The sequence below is a fragment of the Phoenix dactylifera genome, chromosome 5 (assembly GCF_051530095.1).
Source record: "Phoenix dactylifera cultivar Ajwa chromosome 5, Ajwa_hap1_PhDact_Kaust_v1.1, whole genome shotgun sequence".
In the NCBI taxonomy this organism is placed as follows: Eukaryota; Viridiplantae; Streptophyta; class Magnoliopsida; order Arecales; family Arecaceae; genus Phoenix; species Phoenix dactylifera.
This window is the reverse complement of record NC_143194.1, coordinates 26625457-26652304: the sequence shown is the minus strand read 5'-3', so window position 1 is coordinate 26652304 and position 26848 is coordinate 26625457. Positions and strand designations below refer to the sequence as shown.

Below are 26848 nucleotides of genomic sequence, written 5' to 3'. Positions count from 1 at the left end.
TCACCAAAAAAAAAAAAAAATCTACCTTGAGAGATGCATCACTAGTAATTTTTATTTATGTAGAAATTAATCGAGTTAATTTGTAAAAGAAAGTCCAAGATAGTAGACATGCGAGTCAATTGGTGAGTTATTGTAAACTATTTATGACAAATAAATATACTTAATAGTTAAAATGTAACCTAAACAGACATAAGTTTCAGGTAAATAAAAGTAAATATACATAATGTTAAGCAACTAAAATTAACACAAAAAATATAAACATAAATGGCTTGCTAAGGAGCCAGACAATTGCTGAGTGTGTCAGCTCGGGCTCGGATCAAAGGTAACAGGTCCAGCGATCTGGTCAAGTGGTCAACCCGTTCTTATAGCGCATTCATGGGCATTTTCGTCATTTAGCGAAGCTATATAACTCCTCAAAACCCTCCCTCTCTTACTCCCCAGCGGCGGCCCAACGACAACGCAGCAGCGTCCTCCGGCTCGAGTGGGTTCATATCACTCCATCGCCCCAAACCCCAATCCAAACCCTAATCCCAAGAACCGAAGCGCTCGCCTTTCTCTAAACCCTAGAAGAAGGAGATATCCACGATCTCCATCTCCTTCCCAAGATTTCTTTTTCTTTTTCGTGGTAAGTCCTGTCATCCTTTAACCGCGAGTTATTTAATTACGCGAGACGGCAGAGCTTCTTTGTTTCGCTCGAATGATTTTTATAAGTTTCTCTTCCCCCCCCCTCTCTCTTTCTCTTGTTTTGCCATCAAAGCGAATACAGTCCTTTTTCCGTCCTTATTCTCATATTCAGTGTTAATTTATTAAAATATGAATCATAAAATAGATCCGACAGCGTTGTTAGATTGATATACAAGAGGATTGGGTAGCAAGAAGTCGTTTCTTGGCTCCAATGGGTAGCAAGAAGAGGCCCTCCAGCTCCGTAGAAGAAGTAGGCGGCGAGGAAAATGCCCCTGTCGAAGTGGTTACTCCAGAATTTGTGACAGAACCGAAAAAAGGTAGAATCCTTGATGAGAAGACTGAGGCCGAGGGTGCGTCTTCTTCGGCAATCCCTTTATCTTTGAAACCCATGGAAAGAAAGAAGAAGAGGAAATTGATGGATAAGGAAAGGCACCGACTTGATTCCGAAAACAAATTGATGGATAAGGAAAGGCACCGACTTGATTCCGAAAACAAGGAGCAATCGAAAGATCAGAAGTCTAGTGATTGCCCTGCCAAGGATCAGACATCCTCGCCTTCTTTGTCCTCGATTAACCTGCCTGGGTTCCATATTGATGTATTTAGGGATCTGTCGTCTCTGGACTCGTCGGTTAGGGAAGTGGCGGCACAGAAATTGGTTGCAGAGCTGCGTGACGTTCAGAAGGCATATGAGAAGTTAGAAAATAAGAAAGAGGGTAACGGGGCGGTTCAACTGGAAGCTGAGAAGGATGATGGGATGGAGCACTGTGCGCCTACTTTGAGATATGCTATTCGTCGACTTATCCGTGGAGTGTCTTCTTCAAGGGAGGTATGATAATTTGGTTTTGTTTCCTATTACTTGCTTATTATGTGGCTGATGGTTTTGTCATTACATTATGATATTATCATATTTTCTGCTTTCTTGTTAGCTCAATTGCTCATTCATGTCATTGGGTCTGTTAGAGGCTCCTTAAGTGCATGAACCATTAACTCATTGTTAGAACGGAATGTGTGGATCTGGTTCAATAATTTCTGATAAATTTTGTTTTCTCATTTTTACTAATAACTGGCCTTTCCTAGATTATTGAGAAGAAAAGTTGGAAAGGCCTTCTCTAGTCCAGGGCTTTTTTTTTTTTAAAAAAAAAATTCATCATGTAACAATCCATGCATATAGTTGCTTCTAGGTAATGATTCGTTTTAATTAATTGCAAAGAGATGTAAGTACAACCAAAATGTAAACTGTATACTATGGTATGGGGTTCTGCATATTAATGAACTCTATCTCGTTAACATAGTTAAAAGAATCTCAGAAGAAACCGCCACATTAGAAAGAACGAAGCCTCAGATCTTTTTCATGCATTCAATCATGACTAGTAAGAGATCACGCCACTATGCAGCTTGATCGGCACTTCAAAAATGCATTAGATGTGGTCAGTTAAGATGTCAAGTTGTAGACATCTGAATCCAGGTCTGATTTTTTAGTTGAATAAAACAACAAAGACATCTCTTTATATTCAATGTGGCTTCTCAACCAATATATGATGAAACAGTAGTTAATTAAAAAAGTGATGATAAATTTCTAAGGAAATTTTATTTTTGCATGACTTATGTCAAAATGTTAAGCAAGTCTTCTAGTTATTTATATGGGATTTAGTAAATGAATTATTCAAATAGATAACTTAAAATTCTGTTTATTACTCACTCAATACTCAAGATTGCTATTAGTATGTTAAAACATCTTAAAATAACATATGTTGGGCCTCCAAAGATAATGCTTATTCTCACCAAGGATTAATGGCCAATATTTTGGCAGCTGTCTTTACCGAAGTGCCTAGGAAGCTAACTGCAGCAACACTATTAACACTATTTTGAAGGCTGTTAAGCTTTAGTGTCTTTCTTGTTGTTTGGGCTTTTGTTTTCTAGTTTAGTTCCTGACGTCGTGATAAATGAAGTGCTTCTTGGAGAGTCAATTATCTAATTTTAAAATGCTATAATTGTTTTATACTTCTATTTATATTTTAATAGGTAACATGCTGTAAGATTCATACTTTCATATGGTGGAAATCCACGTTGCTTTTGTAATTGCTTATGCTTGGATGCACGCTTGTTGAAGCCTGCTCAGGGCTTGGTTTCTTTGCAATTATATTTGTCGTTTAGATGCCTAGCAGGCAACAAAGGGTTACCTAAGGCATTCTAGGCAGGTAATCTTGAATTATCTGTTGTTATCGGGCTAGGCAGTTGTAAATATTAGGTGGATTAACAGGTGAGTTACGCATCCTCCCTGATTTCGAAACCGTCATTTTATATTATATATATGTCTTGGTTACTATTAGTTCTTTAACTGAAACCTGTTGATGTGTCCATTTGAGCACTTAGGCCGAAGCCTGCACTTGGTCTAAGGGCAGTGTGGTCTCATTGCCTTAGTGTGGCAGGTCATCTTTGACAACATTATTGTTGGCAGAACCCTTGGGGCGGGTACTATTAGCAACTGTTTTGTATTGTAGCTTGATGGTAGAATATAAGTTTGCATATAGTAGATACATCTAAACTTACTCAAAGTCAATCTAATATGCTTCAGATGGGATCGTTTATTATTTAGTTATTATTTTTTCCTCAAATACGTGAACCCTTATTAGTTGCTTCTCCTTGATTTTGCTTGTTTCGTTTTATACATTGTTTATTTGTATATTATATTTCTTGAGAAAGTCCAAATATATGCATAGCGCCTACTTATTAATCAAGAATGTTCTGTCTTTAATAGAGTATAACTTGAGATGTAAGATTTGTCTGAAGGGTCAAGATTCCTGTTCGATTTTTTTCATTTTTTATAATTTATCTTACCATTCCATGCAATGTCCTTTAATAGTGCCACTTTTTTTTTGCATTGCTGCTCTTTGCTAACATATGGTATGGTGCAATGCCTTGTCCTGACCTCTGACTTTCTTGAGCACAATACAAAAAACATAGGCCTACTTTTTGTTGATCTTTAGTCATACTTAGCATGCAAGACTTCTCTTTTCTTTTCCTTTTCTTTTATTTTTTTGGGTGGGTGGCTATGGGGAGTTTGGGAGAGAGGGGGGTGGTGGCAAAAGGACTGGTAGGTTTATAAATTAGGTATATACACTTGTTATTAGTATGCAATATTCACAGGCTATGTGTGACGGGCTATCACTTATTGCAATTTAAATTTACAAAATCTCCTTTGATAATACTGTTTGATTTGGAAATCATCTGAAACATGCTACTCAAGTATTAGAGTCAAATGAATAATTTAGAAACGAGTTCTTGGTGGATTTTGTTTGCTTGCTTTTTCTGAAGAAGCTCTGTTAAGTATTACTGTGAGCATTTGGGTGCAACTAGTGTATCAGAGTGCAAAGATAAATCAGGCATAACATATGCAGATTTAGTTGAAAGATTCTAGAATTTGTTCATACATTCTCCTCCCTAGTTGTGCTGTATTGATGCTACTAAGTAATATCTCCTTTAATCTCTTAAGAAAATTAAGTTAAGAATATCTTATCCAAAATATGTATTTTAGTGATATCCAAGTTTCCAGAAAGTTGTAATTTTCTGATGCTTTCCAAGTCAACATAGTATGTGCATCCAAGAACGTGCATCCCACTAACTCATGTATTTCAATTTGTGCTGAAACTTGTAATGCCTCTCACTGTACAAAGTATGTTCTGCATGCATGGCATTGCATCGATTCTGGACCTCGTGTCCATTTATTGGTTGAATGTGCATACTTTGATGCATAAGAAATAGATTTTAGCCGGGGTTGGTACACAATTAATAATGCTTGTATTTGATGCTTCAAATGAAAAAATAGTGCTATATATTATTTACTGCATCCTTTTGAGCCCAAGTACATAGTCCGCGAATGTTGAAAGTCCTATTATTTAGGTATTCTTTTTATACCATAATCAACTGTTGGAAATTTGCTGGGAATTAATTACTAGCCTTTGTGATCATTGCTTGTTATACAGTGTGCAAGACAAGGGTTTGCATTGGGGTTAACAGCTGTGGTTGGGTCGATTCATACCGTTGAAGTGGAGTCGGTGATGAAGTTGATAGTTGATTTGTTGGAAATCTCATCTTCAATGAAGGGTCAGGTAGTGCTTAAAACATATTCATGGAATGTAAGCAAATAATTTGCTGCTCTCCTTCTGTTTTAATTTTGAACATATTTTGATGGTATTTTAGGAAGCTAGAGATTGCCTTTTGGGCCGCCTCTTTGCTTATGGCTCCCTTGCTAGATCAGGAAGAATTGCTACAGAGTGGATTCTGGATAACAGTACATCACTTGTAAAGGATTTTACAAGTCAAGTCATTTCGCTTGCAGGCAAGAAGAGATATTTAAGTGAGCCAGCTATTGCAGTCATTTTGGAAATGGTTGAGAAGGTATATCTTATTTATCCTCCTGATTCTTAATATAAATTACATGACTATATTGTTGGTTGTTTTGAATCAATAGAAGGGGTGCTTGCAAGTTATTCTTTTAATGTGTAATGTTGATATCAAGTTTTCTTGCTGTTTTGTTCCTTTGGTCCTTTAGTCCTTGATTGTCATGATGAGAAAACATCATAGTTATCTTCATCAGTTGCACTACTACTGACTTTCCATAGCATATCTGCAATTGTTATTAGTTCCTCTGTACCAATTGGAGTTGAGTGTCTCTCGACCAGCTTATCCTGCTTAATATAGGGCTATATCCCGGCAAAGTCCTGAATGCGTTATCCTTTTCTTGTACAAACATTGAAAAGACTATGTTCTTACTATAGTTTGATCGACCAATAACTGTAAGTCTTCTTATAATTGGACTCAGCTCTTTATCTGCTTAGTTTGATTTTGGCTTTCATCACATATCTACAATTTACGGTATTGATTTGGCATTTATTGTACATTGCTGGCAATCTCCAGTTGTGTAATCACATTCAGCAGTATGAATTTGAACAAAAATCACAATTATTAGGGTATAAAACTTTAGCCTTGATAACACTACCTGATTATTTTATAATAATTGGGTATGGATCCAAATTAAGTTGTCGATAACCCTATTGAATCGAAGTCGGATTTGGATATGATTTCTTATTAGATCAAACTCGGTGTATCTGTGTTCGAATATGAAAACCCAATATCCCGAATGCATATAAGAAACTATATATGTAGTATATATAAATGTATGAATATAAAGAGAATTGGCTACATGCTTGTGTTAATTGCTTTTCTCCATGTGTGGCTTTATGCCTTTTTCTCACACATGCTCTCCTTAAATCTCGCCTTTCCAAAATCTCATCCGACATGTAGATTTTTATTATGTTTTAATCAAACTAAACATGAAATAGATATTTAATCCATTTAAAAAAAGCAATTGTTTTTTTTTCAAAACCGATTATTCACTTTCACTTTCCATATCATGCTTCTTTTCTACTGCAATCTGCCATAGATTCACTATGCATGGATGACTATTGTGGTAAGAGTCTTCTTAGTTTTGGAAATTGCTAACCCTTGGCTAGTTGGCCTACTAAAATCTTGGGCTGAATTGAACCTCAAAAACTTGAATCCGATTATTAATCGAGTTTTGATATGAGTTCGGAGGATATTCATTTTGATGGATCTGAATTCAAATCTAGAATTTGATTTTCTTTTCGAGTTCAGATGCAGATACAGCATGGATCCAACCTGTCTGACCCATTTACAGCCCTAATAATTGCTGTTACACTTGTGACAGCTTCTTTCCTAGGATACCCATTTGACCAAAAACGTGTAGCGCTGGATCTGATCAGGTCATCAATTTAAGTGATCAGGCTGTGAACTCTTTTTTTCCATCATTGTTTTTGAACAGTAATATGAATATCCAATGGGAAAGCCGCCTGTTGCTTATAAATTTGATCTGCTGTTACTGTAGTTATATTTTCCAATTTCTGTGTTGTTGATTGTATTCTTATTAGATTGCTGTGTTTTTATTTCAGTCTATAGATTTCCTTAGATCTGATGATTTTTTCTTCTAGTCTCACAGTTACCTGTTGAAGCTTTGTTGAGCCAAGTTCTTAAAGCTCCTGGCATGCATGAGTGGTTTGAGAAAGCTGCCGAAGTTGGAGATCCAGATGCCTTGTTCTTAGCTTTGAAGTTGCAACAAAGAGTACATGACAGTGAAGTTTTTGGCAAGCTCCTGCCATATCCATTCAGTCATGACAATTTCTTTACTCGAGATCATCTGTTATATCTTGCCCCTTGCTTTAAGGTTAGATCTCTAATTTGTGATTTAGTTGCACTTTAGGAATAGATTGTGTTTATTGAGTCATTATTATTTTGACATGTTTTTTTAACTTTGCTTTTCAAAGTGGTTCTTCAACTTTAAGCATTTTAGTGCTCGCGTATTATAAATTTTGAAAGAGATAGCAGGCAATAGTGCAATAATCTAAATAAATATTGAAGGACGATTGCTTTATCACATATACACGTATATCACTTTTTTATATTTAAATCATTGTTAATTTTGACACTGGCTATGCAGGAATCAACCTTCTGTATGCCGCGTCTACATAGTCTTTGGCCCTTGGTGGCAAATTTGCTTATACCAGAATCAGCATCTCAAGATGAAGATGCTGCGGCGCATTCCGGTAAGAAACACAAGAAGAGCAGGAAAGGGAACTCCTTTGGGGATGTTGCCAAAAATATTTGCTCTTTCTGTGAGGTTGTTGTTGAAGGATCACTTCTTTCATCATCTCATGAGAGGAAACATTTGGCATTAAGTGTTTTGCTTCTTCTCCTGCCAAGGTTGGCAGTATCATGCATTCAAGTTGTCTTATCTAACAAGCTTGTGCACTGTTTAATGGACGTCCTTTCAAACAAGGGTTCTTGGTTGTACAATGCTGCTCAGCTTTTTCTGAAGGAATTACTAAACTGGGTTGGGGATGATGATGACCGACGTGTTGCAGTTATTGTGTCCTTACAGAAACACAGCAATGGTAAATTTGATAGTATCACAAGGACACAGGCAGTCAAAGAGTTAGTTACGAAATTCAATACTGGACCAGGTTGCTTGCTTTTTGTGCATAACTTAATCAGCTTGTTCGTAGACGAAGGGACCCTCACAGATGAACCATCTGATCAAAGTCAGACTACAGATGAAAATTCGGAAATGGGCTCAACAGAAGATAAGGAACCTCCTGCATCAGGGAATACAGACTTCTTGAAGAATTGGCTTATAGATACCATGCCTCGTGTCTTGAAAAATTTAAAACTGGATTCTAATGCGAAGTCATTGTTTCATACAGAGAAAGAAAAATTCATAGAAGAAAAGTTTCGTGTGCAGACTGAAATAATGAAGTTCCTGGCAGTTCAGGGTTTGTTCTCTTCATCTCTAGGCACTGAAGTTACATCATTTGAGTTGCAGGAGAAGTTCAAATGGCCAAAAGCTTCTACATCCAGTTCTTTGTGCAGGATGTGTATAGAGCAGCTCCAGTTGTTACTAGAAGATGCACAGAAAGGGGAGGGTTCACATCTACCAAGTGGACTTGAGCTCAATGATCTTGGATCTTACTTTATGTGTTTCCTCAACACGATGTGCAACATTCCTTCTGTTTCACTTTATAGGACCTTGAGCAAGGAAGATGAGAGGGCATTTAAGAAACTGCAAGCAATGGACTCTAAACTTTCCCATGAGGTACTTGTCAAATTTCTAGTCTAAAATCCCAAAATATTCAGTAAATATTGCATATTGCTAGAGTATTAATTGGCGTGTACCAATTTCTTGCGATAACCAATACCACTGATTCTGTATATTTATAAATTATAAAATCCTCATTAGATTAATAAATTTATTATACCTATCATTCTGTTTCACATGATTTTGGGCAGTTGTCATTGTAAATCTAAAGAGGTGTTGAATTCGGGCGGATTATCTAATAGTAAATAATAGATGTCTAGGCAGCTCTAAGTGTGTGATATTTCAATGAATGGATATTTGTCCTCTATGTCATGACTAGTTGCATATGCGCTATGTTTGATTTGTATATAATCTTGCTATTAATGATTACTGATTATACAATATCTCTCTCAAATCAGTGAACAATAAAATCTAATTTCCAGTAATATTCACCTCTGGACTGTGAAAGTAGGGAATATCTTAGAGTATCCTTTCTAAATTGTGGAGAAGCCTTATCTCATTTGTTTGCAGTTGGCTTCATTGGTCCTTATCCACTTTTTTATCCTGTCCTGCACTATATTTGCTGCTGAGCAGTTACAGTGAAAAGAGTAGTTCTAAAGAAACAGAAAACAAGAAGGGCCTTGTATACTTTATGATGCAATTTGTTATTGTTTATGCTGATTATTCTGATTTATGCTGTAAAAGAATACTACACTTTGACAATGTATACACAAAAGCCAGATATTGCTTTCCCAATTATTTATTTGTCATTGAATTGCTGAGGATGACTCGATGAAGAATGCGCAGGTCAGATCCCCTTAAATAGCCATATGAATTCAGATATATCTTTAGTTCTATAAACAGCTAAATCATTTCTGGCTCAAAAAAATATCATCTCAAAATCCAAAACGCCATTTTCTTGTCTGTTCTGATCTTATGAGTGTAGCTTCGTCGTTTACTCTCTGAGTCACATGTCTTGCATTACAGGAAAGAAGAATTAGGCCGGAACCAGATGCAAATAAATTGCATGCAGTTCGTTATTTGCTAATTCAATTGCTGCTGCAAGTCCTCCTCCATCCAGGCGAGTTCTCTGAGGCAGCACTGGAGCTAAATATATGTTGCAAGAAGGCTTTCCATGTTGCTGCTCATGGTGACTCTTCAGAGGAAGAAGACCAATTTGATGATAATGAAGCACCAGAGATGATGGATGTGCTAGTAGATACATTGCTTTCTCTCTTGCCTCAGTCATCTGGCCCTATTTGTTTTGCTGTTGAACAGGCAAGTTACACTCTGCAGAAATTATACAAAATTTACTGTTTCCATCTGTTTGAATCATGAATACCATTACTTAATAAAACTTTTACTAGACAATTAAATATTTTTAAAATAGCAAATGCTGTGGTTATTACTAGTTCTGGACTTTTTACTCGACTATCCCCTCAATACAAAATGGCGAGCTGATGGCATTGCCTGCTTTTTGTGAGAACAGGTTAATAATAGCTCTGCAATTTATAATAAATTAATGTCATGATGTTCCGTCTCCAGAAACCCTTGCTATTTTAAACACAATATATAGCTTCTCTTAATGGAGTAATATCCAGTTATTAGTTGTTCCTTTTTCTTTCTCCAGGTTTTCAGGTTCTTCTGTGATGGTATAACAGATGCTGGACTCCTTCAGATGTTGCGTGTTGTCAAGAAAGATCTGAAGCCTCGTCGACATCAAGCAGCTAGCAGTGATGGCGATGAAGATGATGATGATTTCCTTGGAATTGAAGAAGCAGAGGAAACTGATGAAGCTGAGGTTGTTGAGACAGGCGATAGCGATGACCATGCAGATGATTCTGAAGGAATGCTTGGAGCTGAGGCATCTGATGAGGAAGTTACCAAAAATGATGATGAGGATACCGAGAGAATAGATGGAGCCGAGGCAACTAATGAAGAAGTTACTAAAAATGATAAAGACCTTTCGGCTTCGGATGATTCTGATAGTGGTATGGATGATGATGCCATGTTTAGGATGGATTCTTATATCGCACGGATATTCAAGGAGAGGAAAATTTCTGGGAGTGACAGTGCACAGTCTCAGCTCACACCTTTCAAACTTCGTGTGCTCTCGCTTCTGGAAATATATTTACAGAAGAATCCAGGTAAACGCTGAAATGCACTTAAAACTTCATTCATTGGGTGTTATTACTTAGTATCAAAAAGCTTTTTCTGAATCTCTTAATTTCTACACTGGGTGATAGGATGAGGAAAGCAATATCTGAAACACATCCTTGATTTGTAAATTAGAAACATTCAAAACTACAGGACAAGGAAAATACAGGAAACTATATTTTTTTTTCTATTTTTTTTTTCATTTGTGAGATTTGTTTTCTTTTATTTTCAAAATGTATTCCATGTTTTCCCAGGTTTGTGAACCTGATAAATCCCATTTTCTAAAAATATGTTTGGCTGAAAATTCTTAGGGACATGAGAGAGATGTTAATTAATACGCATACATATGTATATATTTGTTTATTCTTTTCTGATAGTTTATATTAACTTTATTGGAGTTTGGGAACAGGCAAGCCTCAGGTTTTGATGGTCTATTCTTACTTGGTTCAAGCTTTTGTCAATTCACATAGCACTGAGGGTGGTGAGCAAGTCAGGCAACGCATTGGGGGAATTCTGCAGAAGAAAATATTCAAGGCAAAAGACTATCCAAAAGGTGATGACATCCAGCTCGGTAATCTTTCAATCCTGTTGGAGAAGAGTCTGAAGTCAGCATCACGTTCACGATACAAGACTGTCTCTTCTCTAGCTCAGACCTCATCATTCTGGATATTAAAAATCATACATTCACGAAAATTTTCCAAATCTGAACTTGAGGGGGTGGTGAATATATTTAGAAATATACTAGTTGACTACTTCCATAGTAAGAAGTCCCGGCTGAAACCTGGGTTTGTGAAAGAGGTTATTCGAAGGCATCCCTGGCTTGGGCTGCAGCTTTTTCACTTTCTTTTGGAGAAATGTGGGAGCGCAAAATCAGAATTTCGACGAGTTGAAATGCTAGATCTCATAGACTGTATAATGAAATCATACATCTCAACTGGGAAAGCAGAGAAAGATAATGATTCGTCAAGTAAATCTAAGTTATTAAAGAGACACTTACATGCACTTTGTGAGCTGATCCAAGAACTCCTGAGCAATTTGCCAGAAAAGCAATCGAGGCGTGTAGAAGTGCGCCGGTTTTGCACTAGGGTGTTGCATGCAGTCTCAACATTGAGCCTGAACAAGTCTTTTCTAAAGGCATTGAAGCCAGAAACTTATTTTCTATGTGAGTCTCAACTAGGGGATGCATTTCTTCCCTTCAAGATGCCTACAAAATAGATCAAATGCTAGGAGGCTTTCTGAGTTGATGGTCAAAGAAAATGCCAGAGGTTATGATCTTTCTCGTAAGTTCTCTTGTATCTTCTCAATAGTTTCTTCCTCCTTTTGGAACTCTTCATCCGATGATATTTATGCTAAATCTCATTGTCTATTTCTATCAGCTTTGATGCTACCCATAAACAAATGTTGTTACTAAAAATTTGGCTTTTAAAAATTAAAAATGGCAAGGAAAGATATTGACGTCAAGTATTTCCTTGCGAGTTGAAGTTTGCTTCTCTCTGACTTGTCATGGATTCTTATGTTTCACCCTCACAGGTAATGTTGTTTAGAGGATCAGTGGAGGCGACCAGTCAAGGTTCAGCTCATAGGTGCTGTGAAGGAAGCCAATTTTTATGCTGCTGAAATCTTGGTTCAGATTGGATTCTGGACAATAGGCCTGAAATTTTGATCAGTTTAGGATGTCATACTGGAATATCATATGAGTTTCCCAAATTGTTATGGGAAAAAAAAACACAAAAAGAAGATAGGACTGAGGGTTGGATCCTCAATTCAACTGCGACAGAGTTCTGAGCAGTGTTAAATGGAGAGGCTAAAGGTGGTATCATTATTTGCTGGTGATCTTTGCTGAACTCAATAAATACTTCTTGATCTTTATGATTTTCATTAAGTTAAGGGGCATGGCTTTGTTGTTCATTTGGATGCATTATCCATCTGATTGGCTTGTTAATGATATAAAGTTTAATTGTTGTCTCATAGATGACTACACCGGCAGTTGACGGTGCAAAAGATGTTTATAGCTTCAGAGAACTTGCGGTGAAAAGCTGGAGATGCAAACACCTTGTTTTCGCTCTCAGTTTGTGTCTACCAAAAATTAGACCATTCTGCCCGCTCACGTGGGCAGCACTAGACTTTTCAGTCTCATCGACCCTCTTTTCACCCTTCTGGTCGGCCTCCTGCATCCTTGTGGCCTCTCTCTATGGATTTGCAAGAAAAAAACCTGATGCCATGCAGGTTGTGCATCATATCCGGAAGCACCAAAAGTTTTGAGGAAGTCGATTAATGTAAGCCTGCAAAAACCTGTTAAGTGCACAAAACAGATCCTCTGGACCTTAGGACTCATCTTGACAAAAAAAAGTAGTGCAAAATATCATTGTTGTATGTAAGTGCATTGAGGGATTAATTTCGGGCTGTTGAAGCATCATGGAAGCTTTGGGGCTGTGAGATTGTAACAAGTGGTATGAGAACTAGGAGGTGGACCTCTCATTGGGAGATATAAAGGTAAAGGGGGATCTGATAGGTTGAGTAGGACTCGGGCTATTGGATAGGCTCTCTCTTTTGTGCAGGAGATATATAAGGGTCGAGGAGGATTGAGGCTATGGATGGATCCTTTTTTTTTTTTTTTTTGCGCGCGTGTAGGAGCCAACTGTGACAAACGGGATTAGATAGGAAAATAGATGCCATATAGATGTCATTAAGTGTAAACTTGTTGAGTGTGACAAGCATCCCAAGGCTGTTTAGGATGAATTTTTGGCTTACCAAGTAACGCTACCAACTTTCATTTTGGTTGGCGAAGGGCATCAACACTGTATAAACAGGACAGCCACAGCATCAGGCCATGCTAGGTGGCATCAGGGAAACCGTCCTGCCAAAAGGAAGAGGCGGACACAACTCGGCTAGCTAGTTTGTTAGGAGGCTGGCCTTGCGAAACGCGTGGGTAGATCGGAAGCTGAGAAGCGTGTCAGCTCACAGACGACTCACATCTGTGGAGTTGCCGGAATAGCATTTGGAAAGGTGAAGATTCCATACATTGTATTACCTTCGTTGAGCAGATGATTATTAAACATGGATTGCTTTATGTTTCTTGCCTCTGATCCCTACTGTCAAAGAATTACTCATTCAGTACTCTATTTAGCATTGTTAAACAAATGGTACAATGGTTTTCTTGATGGATGACGTCCGCGCTTGCTGTCGCATATTCTTGTGGTCTAAACTTTTATCTTGTGTAATTTTTCATTTATTACTCTTCCAAGCATTCATAATGGAACGTGTTCATGGTTGTTTTTTTCTCCTCCATTCTTTGGCGTTTGTAAATATGTTTAAAGCCCATTGGCGAACATAGTGTCTTGGTTGGTACACCCAAATTGAAGCTCCTTGCCACTACAAAAAGTCTGAGCGCACATCTACTTGCTCTCCTTTCTTACTCTCTGAATTTTCTTGAAAGATATTTATCATGTTCAAATTAATAGGAAGACAGTAGTTGCTTTCGTGACACCTTGAAATTGTTAAAAGAAGTAAGGTTTGTAATCATGTAATAAAGATAAAGAAAAGAAATTGCAAAATGATCCTACTTCTAGCGGATTACTCCTATTTCCTCCAAAAAAAAAACGAAAGATAAGAAAGCAAGACAAAAACACTGCCACAGCTGCAATGGCACTGTCATTTATTTGAATTTAGATGTGTAGCGGTCTAATAAATTTCAGGACGGATTGTTTCGGTTTCCCGAAAAAACCGAAAAAGAGAGAGGATAACAATGGTTTTGCAAGATCCGAATGAACTGTAAAACGCAATAATTACCTAAAGAAACGGTTTTCTTTTCCGAACAGCAACGCGGTTGAAGCCAACCTTTATATGGGGCGGGTCTGGTCACCTTCTGAGCCCGCACTCTACATCACGCTGAAAGGATTTCCTTCGAACCAGGAGAACACTTCCCAATCGTTTCCCAGTTCGTTTCCCTCGTTCCCCCCTCCCCCCCCCCCCCCTCTCTCTCTCTCTCTCTCTCTCTCTCTCTCTCTCTCTCTCTCTCTCCCTCTCCCACCTTCCCCGTTCCTCCTCCTCCTCCTCCTCCTCCTCCTCGATGAAACCTGCCTCTGTGTCTGGAGATCAAATGATAAGGATGAGATAATTCCCGAAATGAGATCCCTCCAAACTGCATCTCTAACCCTAATCTTAACCTCAATCCGATGTCTCGTCTGGGATCCAAGCAAACCCTAGCCCCAGTCCGATGCCCCTGCGAACAGCTCCGTCGCCCTCGATAGCGATTCTGGCTCCAACGTTGATCATCCCATGCTCCCGGAGCATGGGGGCTGAGAAATGGCTCTTCCCCCTTTTCTCCGTCTCCTTCGTCTCCCTGCTTCTCCTCCTCTCCGCCATCTCCGGCTTTACTGCCTCCTCCGCCTTCTTTGATGCCCAGCCGTCGCCCTCGTACGTCCGTCGCGGCGCCGCCCACCCCCCGGCCTTCGCCTACTTTATCTCCGGCGGCCGCGGCGACGCTCGCCGCATGCTCCGCCTCCTCCTCGCCGTCTACCACCCCCGGAACACCTACCTCCTCCACCTCTCCGCTGACGCCCCCGCCTGGGAGCGCGCCGATCTGGCCACCTCCGTCCGGCTCTCGATCCCGGCCATCCGGGCATTCGGTAACGTGCACGTAGTCGGGAAGCCCGACGCCATGACCTTCATGGGGTCCTCCGTGCTCGCTGCGACGCTTCATGCCGCCGCGGTGCTCCTCCGGCTGGACGGCGGTTGGGATTGGTTCGTGACACTCAGCTCGTCGGATTATCCGCTTGTCACGCAGGATGGTACGTGATTTAGCGGCAAGATGATTTCTTTTTTGACTTCAAGATGCCTTTTTCGTGCAATTTTCATATTTAGAAAAATTAATAGTCAGAAGTGGGCAGGAGTAGCGTAAATATAACCGAATTTATCAGGAGTGTCTATGGTTTTCTTTTGATCACTTCCTTTTTTAATGAATTAAATCCTTGTGAGACCTTTTTATCTTCTATATTTTTTATGATTTAATTTTAGACTCTAGTTATTCTTCAGAAGAATTCCCTAACATTAATTAGAGAATATGATTTTTTTTATTCTGCTTTAATTTTTATTTTTCAGTGTATTTTATTGGAGATGCATATGTTTAAATAGAGTTGATGGTTTTCTTCCTTGCTCGACTTGATTATTTCTCATGTCATTTTTATCTTGCTTTTTTCGGACTCTCATGCTCTACCCATATTATCATGCAAGCTTATTTATTTTATTTGTTTTCAAGTGCAATTGAAATTAGCATGCTTACTTCCCAGAGTTCACTTGTGGATGTTGTAGTCAACCTCGATACTTTACTATTAGACTGAGTAGCTTGATTCTTAATTTGAAGTCAAAGTCTAATTTAAACCGTGGTCACATCTTAGCCGAAATACCAGTTCATATTGATATCAGGCATTTGCTGGTAAATCATATATAGAATTTCAGTCTTTGATATCTCTTGCAATATCCCAACATGGTTCCAATGTACTAGACAAGATTCTATTTTCATTATTTCTTTGTCTTTTTGTGGGTATTTTACTATTTGAATATAAAAGCAAACACATGAAATGGTATGGCTTATGTATCAACTGAATCAGCTGATACTTTGATATATATCAGCTGAAATACATGGACATCTTGTTTCTGTGGAAATTTCTCCAGCCTTCCATTTTGTCTGAGATCATTGAGATCTCAGTTCATCTAAGTATCAATCGTCCACCAAGACATTTGGGAATTGGCCTTAAAAGCGTTTGAAACAAGGTTTGGTTTTTGGAATTCTAGTACGAAAAATTCCAAACCTGCTAGTCCTGGCTATCGGAGAGGGCAGTAACAACTGCTATCTTTTTAAATATACTTGTTTGGTTGCATGGTTGCATTTTTCTTGTTTCTTATCTTCTGGGTTTAGCTTACTAAGGAAATTGTAGTTCCTTTGTCATCATAAGTTCTAGTTAGAAGCTATATCAAGCTTTTGATAAGCTTAAAAGATGTTTTCAGAAAATTAATTCCTCCCCTCCCCCCTTTTTCCATGCAGTACTTTTTGATTTTTTAGCCTCAGTTATTTATATATTCCATATAATTTTGAAATGCTTTTGATCCCCCCCTCTCTCTCTCTGTCTCTGTCTCTGTGAGAAAATGGTTTGAGTTGCAATTTTGTTTGAGAAGCCTATTGATTCGTTTTCAGTGTGTTTTTTGGTATTTTTTGGAGACCTTAATTGGTATCAAGTATAAGCTTTTGTATCTATTTATTATTTTCAGCATAATTATTTTGCTGACACTCCTTCATATCATCATCTATTGGAAGTGGTTTCTCTGGATTTTCTTTCATCGTATTTTCAAATCAGAGTCTTGGATCATTCCTTTTGGACCTTCACTGGCAACTACCATACTGACATGTCATCACAAAAAAAATGGTTCAAATTTATAAAAATGCTACTAGATGATTTGGCTATGCAGTTGCATGACAATTTGACAATTTTTTTTGTAGGACGACAACACTCAAGTTCCTGTAAATTAAGTATGTTTGAACATGCCAAAACAATTCAAATTATTTGGCAAAACCATGATTTTTAAGTTCATCCAATTTATGGTCTGACTCATCCTGATGTAGCTCCTGTGGATATAGGCTGTCATTAGGTTTTATTGCTGAAATAATTTTTGATGATCTGAATTTGTTTTCAGCCATCTACTGCAGCAAAAGATCTGCTTAATATAGATAAATTTAAATAAATTATATGATAGAAGACAGGAAAAGAGAAGAAAAAGATGAAGATATGTGAAGGTTTTGAGGGCAAGAAGAGAGAAAAGGGGGGCATTCTTGACTTGGAGAAGGAGAAAAAGCTAAAAACCTTTACCAGTCTTCAATTATAACGCATGTGATAGGATAAAATTCTCTTTTAGTAGTAAACCCTAAAAAACCTTGAAAAAGAGTCCAAGATCCCCTTCTAAGTAGTTGGAGACAGCCAAAAGGTGAAAAGAGAGAGGAGATTGGACATGAATATCGAGGGGACTGATAACTAAGAAGCCCCATCCATGAAGAGAGGGGGAGGATGGTCCTTTTGAGCCTTTGTTCTCTTTTTTATTATATAGTTGACTGCTTTTGTGGGTCCAATCACTTAATAATTTGCTTATATGGCATGTAATTTGAGCTGTGGCCATATAAGAACTCATACCCTTCTGCCCATAAGCATTCATCTGATCCTGGACACAGGCTCTAGCCTTTAACAAGATGTTCGTTAAAAAACTCGATTTTTTCTGTAATTCTAGCTAAGAAGCAATGGGGTGTGGAAATTGTAAATTATTAAATTGGGACAAAAACTTGTTGACATAAATGAAATAGTTGAACCAAAGAATAAGTAACTTTGTACAAGTCTGTCCATGGGCAATAGCCTAGGTGCCAAAACAACTAGCTGGACTATAGGTTTGGTCTATTGCCTAGGGTTGTCTGGGCTATTTGACTACTATGAGGTTGATGTTAGGAGTATGGGAACTGATTGCCACTTTGGCACATCTTGAATAGGACAACTGAGACACATGTTTAGAAGTGACTTTGTGATGCTTCTCATAAGCTATAAGGATTCCAGTCCCTCATGTATAAAACAAAAATATGTGTATAATGTATTTTATTCTAGATTTTTAATTCTATAGTTAACATACAAATATGTCATGAGTTGTATCAGCTTAAGCTATATGAGTAATGCAAGGTTTAAATTGTTAAGTGATCAAACTTTATTATATATTTTACATAGTCACTGGAAGAACTTACGATAACTATCTTTTGAGTAATGCATGTTCTTGTAATCTTTGGAGTCTTTGAACCATGTGATGAAGAATATATTGATCTTGAATTCAAGTGGTAGCTATGTTGTATTAGGTATCTGTAGTTTTGCACCATATGCATATATAAAAATAACTCCAATAGGTTTTATATGAGTTATTAGTGTGCTTATTTGCAACTATTAATTTCTATTGTGTGTTAGTTATTGAATTATAGGGAGTTTTGGTGCTTATGGTGACTTATTGACTTCATAGTCTTGGAGACTTTCTTCTTGGGTAATCAAGGTGGCCTCCTTTTATGCCTCGGACCACCACTTTGCTTTAATTGCGTTATCTGACGCAATCTAATTTTGGAGACTGAGTCATTGTGAGTCTGTTCCAAAAGCACTCTCTTGTTTCTGTTCTTTGTGCCCATCATTTGCTCCATTGAACTCACTGTCAGACTGTGCTTTTGCTTTCTATCTTGTTTCCATTCCTTATATTGTTTCACCATCTCCTTTGAACCTGTGAGCCTCACTTTGTGCTGATCATCTTTATGCTTCTAAGATTTGAAAAACTGTGCTAAAACAGGGATTAAACTTGGTGCAACCAATATATTCCTCCATTCATATTTTTGGCTAAATATTTTGATTCATTAAAACATCTTTGATGATAATACCAGGCACATGTTTATTAATGTTGAATCATTCGAGGATTTAATTGGGATGACCTAACTAGATGAGAGCTTTGAAGGATTCTTTTCATGGAATATTGGGTATACTATAAATTCATTTTATCATTAAATGGTTAATACATAAAAAGAGGTGGCTTGAGGTTATTTATTGAACTAGAATGGGACAAAGAAAGGAAATGGTGTAAATGAACAGAAACTGCAGTCCCGATTTGCAGGAACAATCATAAAGCTAGAACATAGATAATCATGGTGAAAAATAGGAGAAAATTTAAACTGGATTCCAGACCACATTCCATAAACAATCTTCTTTCCCAAATTCCTCATATTTGCATTTAGATAAAGAGCCTATTGCTCATAGTTTATACACCATGGCCGAAGACCAAAATGCAAGAGCCAACAACATATTTACTCTATTTTTGGGGAAACATATTATAAGACCCATTAAGGTATTATGCTTCTTTCTTATCATGCCTTCCAAATAATTCCATTTTTATTTCATGAAATGTCATTTATAATAAGCTGGTAAGTGTTTTCCTACCTTTTGAAGATTGTCGTGGTAATTTTGCTTCCAAATGCTCCAAATGATGACCAAGGGCCCGCTCGTTCGAAAATCACCCTTTTGGTGTAGAGGATGGAGTCATGGAGAACTTAGTGTTTGTTTTGAGATTCTATGATTTTTGATAGCACCTAACAATTGTTGAATGTTTGGCCAAATGTTGAGAAAAATGGAAAGAAGCATTACACTGTTATGCTAGTACAAAATAAATTTGGTGCCCAGTTTCAAGATAAATTTTATTTCTCTGGTTGTTTTGGTCACTTTTTTTTTGCAGCTTAGGGAAAATTTAGGTCTAAATAAGACGTACAAGGTCCCCATATCTAGAATATAGAAGGCATTGATATAGGATCCTTCTAAACAAAGAAAGACAAGGCTTACATGGCAATCTTGATTTTTATAAATTCCATAAAATATTTTAGAATTGGACAGCATGCCATCTCTTTTGAGCTCTTCTTACAACATGAAAACACCTGACACAACCTATTCTGGGTATGCGTCTGAACAAGGCCATTTATGCAATCCAGAAACTATTTTTCCGAAAATACACTAAAGGATTTCTAGAGAGTGTGGCTGGTAATTTGGTGTGTAGTCCGCACTTGATAGTAAACATAAGAAGTATTAGGTGTAGAATAGTGGATGTCATAGGAAAAGAATACTTCATGAAGGTGAAATTTTAGATGTATTTGCAAGATATGATAGTGTTTTAAGTTCAGTAGCAGAAGATACAAGTTGAGTTGTGGAAGGATTTCTCCAGATTATTGAGCATTTTCAACCCAGCTGGTTATAGAGGCAACAGAGTTGCATATTGAGTGGTAAACTGGAGAAGCTGAGTCATCAAAAATTATATTGAAAGAGATAGTAGTGTGCATTTGGATTTTTTTGTATAGAGTTTGTGCTGTGTTTTTGTACTTAATTTGTTATTCTAGTGTCGCATTTCTTAGGGTTTTGTTATTTTATATTGTGTTTTTTTGGTTTTTTATTGAAATAACATTTGTATTCATCCAAGACAGTTGAGATTTTACATTGTTAAAACCTACGCTTTGATATTGTTAATATGAGCCAAGAAGATGATTGTCTATTGAAAAATGGGCAAGTGCAGTTTACAGTATGCAATATTTTAAGATTATTGTTTAATTCAGAATAGAAATGGTGGAGGTGGAATTTGATTTGATTCGATTTGCCAGATCTAGGGATGCAAATGGGCCAATCCCCGGACCAACTTTTACACTATTCAGGTTAGGTCATCAGGCTAGACCACTTGAAGATTTTGCAAATCCTTGACCGACTTGGCCCATTTGCATCCTAGCTAGATTTGGTAAATATTTTTGATCCAATAACTTGATCTTGATTTGAATTCATCTACTTGATAAATAAATAGAATGGACAATAGTCAAGGTTGATATGATTCATGGTTTGCTATACTAATCTATACTATACTATACCGGGCATATTGTACCATATCAGTAAGCAAGGCTCGTTCGCAATATCGGTACCAGGTATCATACAAGTTTTCTGCCGGTTTGGTACGATCGGGTACAATATATACCTCATATCGAAATAGTTCTCTAACCATTTTTCTCACTTTTTATTACGGTACGTCTCGGCGTGGGTTCGTACGCCTCGGTACGGGATGATAGAACCTTGGTATGGGGTGGTATGGGGTTTGTACTAACCTAAAATTAAGTTTCATGCTAGTTCCCACCTAGTATGATATAGGGTGATATGGTAGGCCATGCCTATAAGGTACTTATATGGTATCGAGATTTGGTACAACACAGAGGTCCTACTAGCCTATACTAGGTAGAGTCGACTAATTTCACTCGGTTTCGCCTTGTATTGACCTGTACTGCCTGGTTTCGAACGGTAATATGGCTAGGTGTGAGAAAAAGGATTTTCGAACCTTGTATCGGTGCGGGTACTATATCGTACCATCTTGAGCATACCATATCATACCGGTATGGTACCTGGTACTGACAAAGTGAGCTTTTATCCTATCTGATGATGACTTGAGTAGAATTCTTTAATATGTCATATGATAAATAAGTGTTGTCTAATAATACATAAACAATTCCCCTTTTTATTTTGCGAAAAGGTAAGAATTCTTTAATATGTCATATGATAAATAAGTGTTGTCTAATAATACATAAACAATTCCCCTTTTCATTTTGCGAAAAGGTAAGTTGAGATTCTAATAACTTTTATTCACAACTAGTCCCTTTATATCGTGTTTAATGGTGGGGTGGATAGCAAAGATCCAGATTTGAATTACTATTTAACCTATTTCTGGGATTATCATATTGGTTCATCAGGAGTTTTAAGACTTTGGACTAACTTATGTCAACCTGATCTGATTCAAATCCTTAAGTTTACATGCCAAGGTGGCTGTGAAGGGACTGGACATCCATAGCATCATGATGAACAATTAAGCATAAGTTCTTTTTTTAACACACTGTCTTCTTGGGGCATAAACATCATTGATGCTTTTTCGTTATTATGCATAGTTGAAATAGCCTAATGCTTCTTTTTTTACCATTATATGTATAAGCTAGACATATATAAAGTACCTTTTTAAGTTTACATCATAGACATCCTGTAGAAGCCTTTGAAAATAAATTTGTAAATCTACTCTCTATGCAAGTTATGAAATTCAGACAGGGCAATAGGATTGAGAGAACACCTATTTGATCTGTGCAACTCACCTTTTCATATGATGTTGGAATGTCTTTCTTGGATGTGCCTCTCATTGAACAACTGGAACACATCCTATTAAGAAGCTCCTAATACTCTCGCTTGTAAATTCTCTAGGGCAATAGGATTGATAGAACACCTATTTGATCTGTGCAACTTACCTCTTCATATGCTGTTGGAATGTCTTTCTCAGATGCGCCTCTCATTGAACAACTGGAACACATCCTATTAAGAAGCTCCTTATACTCACTTGTAAACTCCCAATTATTTTAACTCATGAATGCATTAGCTCAAGTAAAATCCTTTTTTTTGTTTATACCTGAAGAACTTCAATGTAGCATCAACATTGCCATGAAAAACGCTTTAAACAATGGGCAATATTTTCTTCTTTAGATAATTGGATGACAACATTGAGAACATGATGATATGAAAGTCTTTATCAAATTGCAACTATGAATATGGCTGTGTGTGATCGCATGCCTGCTGTTTCATGTGGATCATTAATTTGAGCACCACTGATGTTTAGCTTAAGTATGCTGACTTTTATTGAGGCAGTGAATAAGCCCCAACCATTGACTAAGTAACTCTTTCTAAATATATATCAGAGGTTCTGTGAAATACCAAACTTACTATTGTGAAATTGCAAATGAACTTTAGTTTCCTTTTCTATTTTTTTGTCTTGTTTTTTTTTTAAACAACTATGATGGAAGAAATCCAGGCGAAAGTGAGGTGATGGCGGGACTTGAACCCGGGGTCTTCGGTGCTGACCCCCAAGATTCACTAACTGCACTGGTTGAAACTCTCTACTTTTCCTTTACACAGTTGAATTTATGATAGGATTTTGATCTCTGCATCTTTTTTTCACGTCTAATTAGGTTTGCACTGGGAACATAATGATGTTTTTCCTTTGCTGTTCTGTAATGTACACGAGTATTTCAATCATGTATAATATGAGTTTTCCTTACAAGGCTTGACACATTTTTTTATAGTCATTTTGTTGCTTTGGTTGCTTGATTAAAAAGCAGGATGTAAAATTCAAGATAACGGCATCATAGAGATTCTGCATGCATGGATTGCAAACTTTTAGGATTGCTGGAATACTTGGAGTACCACAGTCTGGGTGCTTTTTATAGTAAAGAAAATGAAGCTAACTAGTTTACTAGCTTATATTATTAGCTTCTGTCCATGCTCATTTTCATGGGCTTTTCTGATAAAACCTTCAAATCACTCAGTTCCTTTTTATAACTTTACATATATATATATATATATATTGCAGTTATTCAACCTTTTTTGATTTCCTGCCATTGGTTTCTTTCCCATTTATCACCACATTGTTCAGAGTTCCTTCTACACCAATGTAATTGATTTCTTCCGGTCTGTGAACTGCATACCGTAGATGGCAATTTCTGAATAATCTCTGCTCATGTTGTATCTTCTAACTATATAGAGTTTCAAGGTCTTCTGGGTTTTCAGTATGAATATATGCTGAGAAAAGATGCTGTTTGTTATCTTCTCGTTGCTGCAGACTTGATTTATGTCTTCTCCTCTGTGCCAAGGGACGTTAACTTCATGGATCACACCAGTGACCTTGGATGGAAAGAGTAGGCACATGATATATTTACTTCTATTTTCTTTGAATCACCTCCACCTTCTTTCTGAACTTTTGCAACTTCATCCTTTCAGATATCAGAGGGCTCAGCCAATTATAGTTGATGCTGGCATCTATTTGTCACGAAGGAACAATTTCTTTGAAGCTTCAGAGAAGCGGCCAACTCCTGATGCTTTCAAATTTTTCACAGGTGAAGTAATTCTTGTTCCACCTTCTTGTTCCTGGTATTTTGAATTTTTTTTAATAGCTGCATCTGATGACCTTTTCTTCAAACTCACCTTCATCTGATTAGGTTCTCCATGGCTCATTCTCAGCCGACGCTTTATAGAGTACTGTATTCTCGGTTGGGACAACCTGCCTCGAACTCTTCTCCTGTATTTTACAAATGTAATGTTACCCCAAGAAGGCTATTTCCATTCTGTCATATGCAACTCTCCTGATTACCAAAATACAACAGTGAACAGCGACCTAAGGTATATGGTGTGGGATAATCCTCCCCAAATGGAGCCCCACCTCCTTAACAGGACAGACTATGATAAGATGGTAGAGAGTGGACTGCCTTTTGCAAGGAAATTTGGCAAGGATGATCCTGTGCTTGATGAGATAGATGACAAAATACTCAAAAGGTGGCGCCATCGATCTGTTCCCGGGGCTTGGTGCACTGGCAGGAATAGATGGTGGATAGATCCATGTTCCCAATGGAACAATGTCAACATGGTGAAGCCTGGATCTCAAGCAAAGAGATTTGGGCAGTTGATGAAGAGGTATTTAGATGAATGGAAGTCAGAGATGAGATCCTGCAAGCAGTAGACCTGGGATTCATAACCAAATTTGGGGGAGTATTATGCTCACATGGTGGGGGCATGTTTTTCTACCTGTGCCCCTAACTGTAGCAAATTTTTACTTGCTCACCTCATTTTGTTGTTGGGTTTTCACGCATTGGTTGTTACCAACGATCGAGGTGACTTGGCAGGGGCCATTCGTTTAGATTTTGAGGATGGTCTATGTAGATTATCTTACCAGCTGCGGCGACACAACTCTTTTGTAAAAGCAGCCATGATATCCTTAGAACCAGATTTAGAAAGCTCTTTTTTCTGTTAACGGTTCCATGTCTCATGGGGTGTATGCTGATCTGCTTTCGGATAATTCTCCAAATTGCTAGTATCTTGCAGTCGGTTATTCACTGATGTTATAAGGCATGGCATATTAAAAACATTAGAAGAATGGGTATATGCTGATATTTCACACATAATATGAAAAGACTATATTTTTCAGGACAATTCTTCATTCCATGGTCTGTTATTTGCTGACGGTAAGTTGGACATTTGTGTGGATGGATTATATGTAGTATGTTAATGGCACTTATACTAGAATGCTTGTGTGATTTGCTTTGTCCATGTGATAAAGAAATATTTTTCTGTTTGGGTGGGCAAGAACTTTTGAATTGGTTGTCTAATGTTAATGCCAACAAAAACATTGAAACTGTGTTGGGGAAGTCATGAAAATTTTTGGACTATGGGCATTTATGTTGCAGTTGCAAATTTGCTACAATGTAACAGTCTGTCTGGTAAAAGTGCGGGCTTGTATAGATCCGACACTTTGATTTCAGGAGCCTTCATTATGTATGTAGTTGAAAGTTTCTCGGATAAGCTTCTGTGCTCAAACTGTATCAAGTCTTTTGATGATGGTAGATTACATGTAATTCTGGCCATCCTTTCTTAGAGAAATGGATGGTGGCACTTTGAAGGAACAAAAATTATATAGAGTGGGCACCAGCGAAAAAAAAAAAAAAGAGTTAGGCTTTTCTTAAGTGTGCATCTTAAAGAAGAAATTCAAAAGTCATAGATTTCTTCTACTAATAGAATCTTCAGTTTCGTGATTAAAAAAATCAAAAAAAAAACAGTACATACGATATGGTCAACTAGTATGCATAAAACAAATTAGTTATTTAGCAAATCAATACATATATCTAGGTAAATTGATACGCAATTTCTAAAGTATAGTATTTACTTGTATATAGAGTACATTATCAGATGATATACACTTAGCAAATTAGTCATCTAGCAATCCAATACTTACTTCCAAGCAAATTAATACACAGTTTTTAGAATATTATATTTACTAATACACACTACATGGTTGGTGATACACACTCGTTGACTTTTTTTATACATGCTGCAAGCTTATCTGATATATATATATCTAGCAGTGATACAATATACAATTCTAAGTAAATCAATAAACAATTTTCAGAACATATTTTTATTAGTCCACACTACATGGCCAAATGATATACACCAAGTAATTAATCATCTTGCATTTATTATTTTTAAGTTATAAAAATTGATAGACTGTGTTAGCAGCATGAGTCTTATTCTTATGTGATTTTTGGGTTTTTTCTTTAAGATGGATACTAGAAAAAACATGGCAAAACAAGAATTCTGCCTCATAGGGTATCTTATAGTACCCGCCCTACATGATTTTTATTCACTTCAAGTAGTTCTTTGAAGCTAATTGATCATCCAAAAATTTGGTAGAAAAACTCCTAATGAGTTAATTTGTATAGCCTTGCATTGCTTTCCCCGCCATTTTATCTTATGAAATGTAATAATGACAGAAATGTTACGGGTCAGATCAAACAATGCTGTTATTTTCCTCTTATTAAGTTTTCCCCTTACACCATAAATTCATTAAAAACCCAGTCAAACGCCAAACTGGGCATTGCCATCTTTCTTTTTAATTATGACTGTTAATAGGATAATGGAAGGGATCTGTTTCCAGGGGTTATTAGTGCTCTAGATGGGTCAAGAGGGACGCTGGGATGTGTTTATGTGCACAACTGGATTTAGATTTTATTTAGGGCTAACATTGCTTGCTGAATTTTTCTGGTTCTACTTCTTGCATATTTTTATACTCTAAAATGACTAAATCTAATAAATTATCATAACCAGTTGTAGACTCTGAAAACATGTGTCCAATCTCAGCACTACGATTAATTTTTTTGCTTTTCTAAGAATACATTGATTCGAAAAAAAAATCATTTATAAA

General features: G+C 37.2%; 2 protein-coding genes across 3 annotated transcripts; both read left to right on the top strand.

Annotated features, from left to right (window-relative positions):
* The first annotated feature begins 391 nt into the window (after positions 1–391).
* On the top strand, positions 392–12397 carry LOC103722984 (uncharacterized). 2 transcript variants are annotated; one of them, XM_008813753.6, is made up of 10 exons: positions 392–625; positions 830–1510; positions 4668–4793; positions 4885–5082; positions 6701–6925; positions 7199–8350; positions 9320–9610; positions 9963–10479; positions 10899–11769; positions 12020–12397. In XM_008813753.6, the coding sequence occupies exons 2-9, from the start codon at positions 896–898 to the stop codon at positions 11702–11704; spliced, it is 3930 nt and encodes a 1309-aa protein (XP_008811975.4). In that variant the 5' UTR covers positions 392–625; positions 830–895; the 3' UTR covers positions 11705–11769; positions 12020–12397. The 2 variants fall into 2 exon arrangements, with proteins under 2 accessions (XP_008811975.4, XP_026655725.4); XM_026799924.4 differs by having other exon boundaries at positions 433–625; positions 839–1510.
* Positions 12398–13839: 1442 nt separating this feature from the next.
* On the top strand, positions 13840–25080 carry LOC103722983 (beta-glucuronosyltransferase GlcAT14A-like). The gene is made up of 4 exons (XM_008813752.5): positions 13840–15279; positions 23717–23792; positions 23875–23990; positions 24093–25080. The coding sequence occupies exons 1-4, from the start codon at positions 14706–14708 to the stop codon at positions 24608–24610; spliced, it is 1284 nt and encodes a 427-aa protein (XP_008811974.1). The 5' UTR covers positions 13840–14705; the 3' UTR covers positions 24611–25080.
* The last annotated feature ends 1768 nt before the right edge of the window (positions 25081–26848 follow it).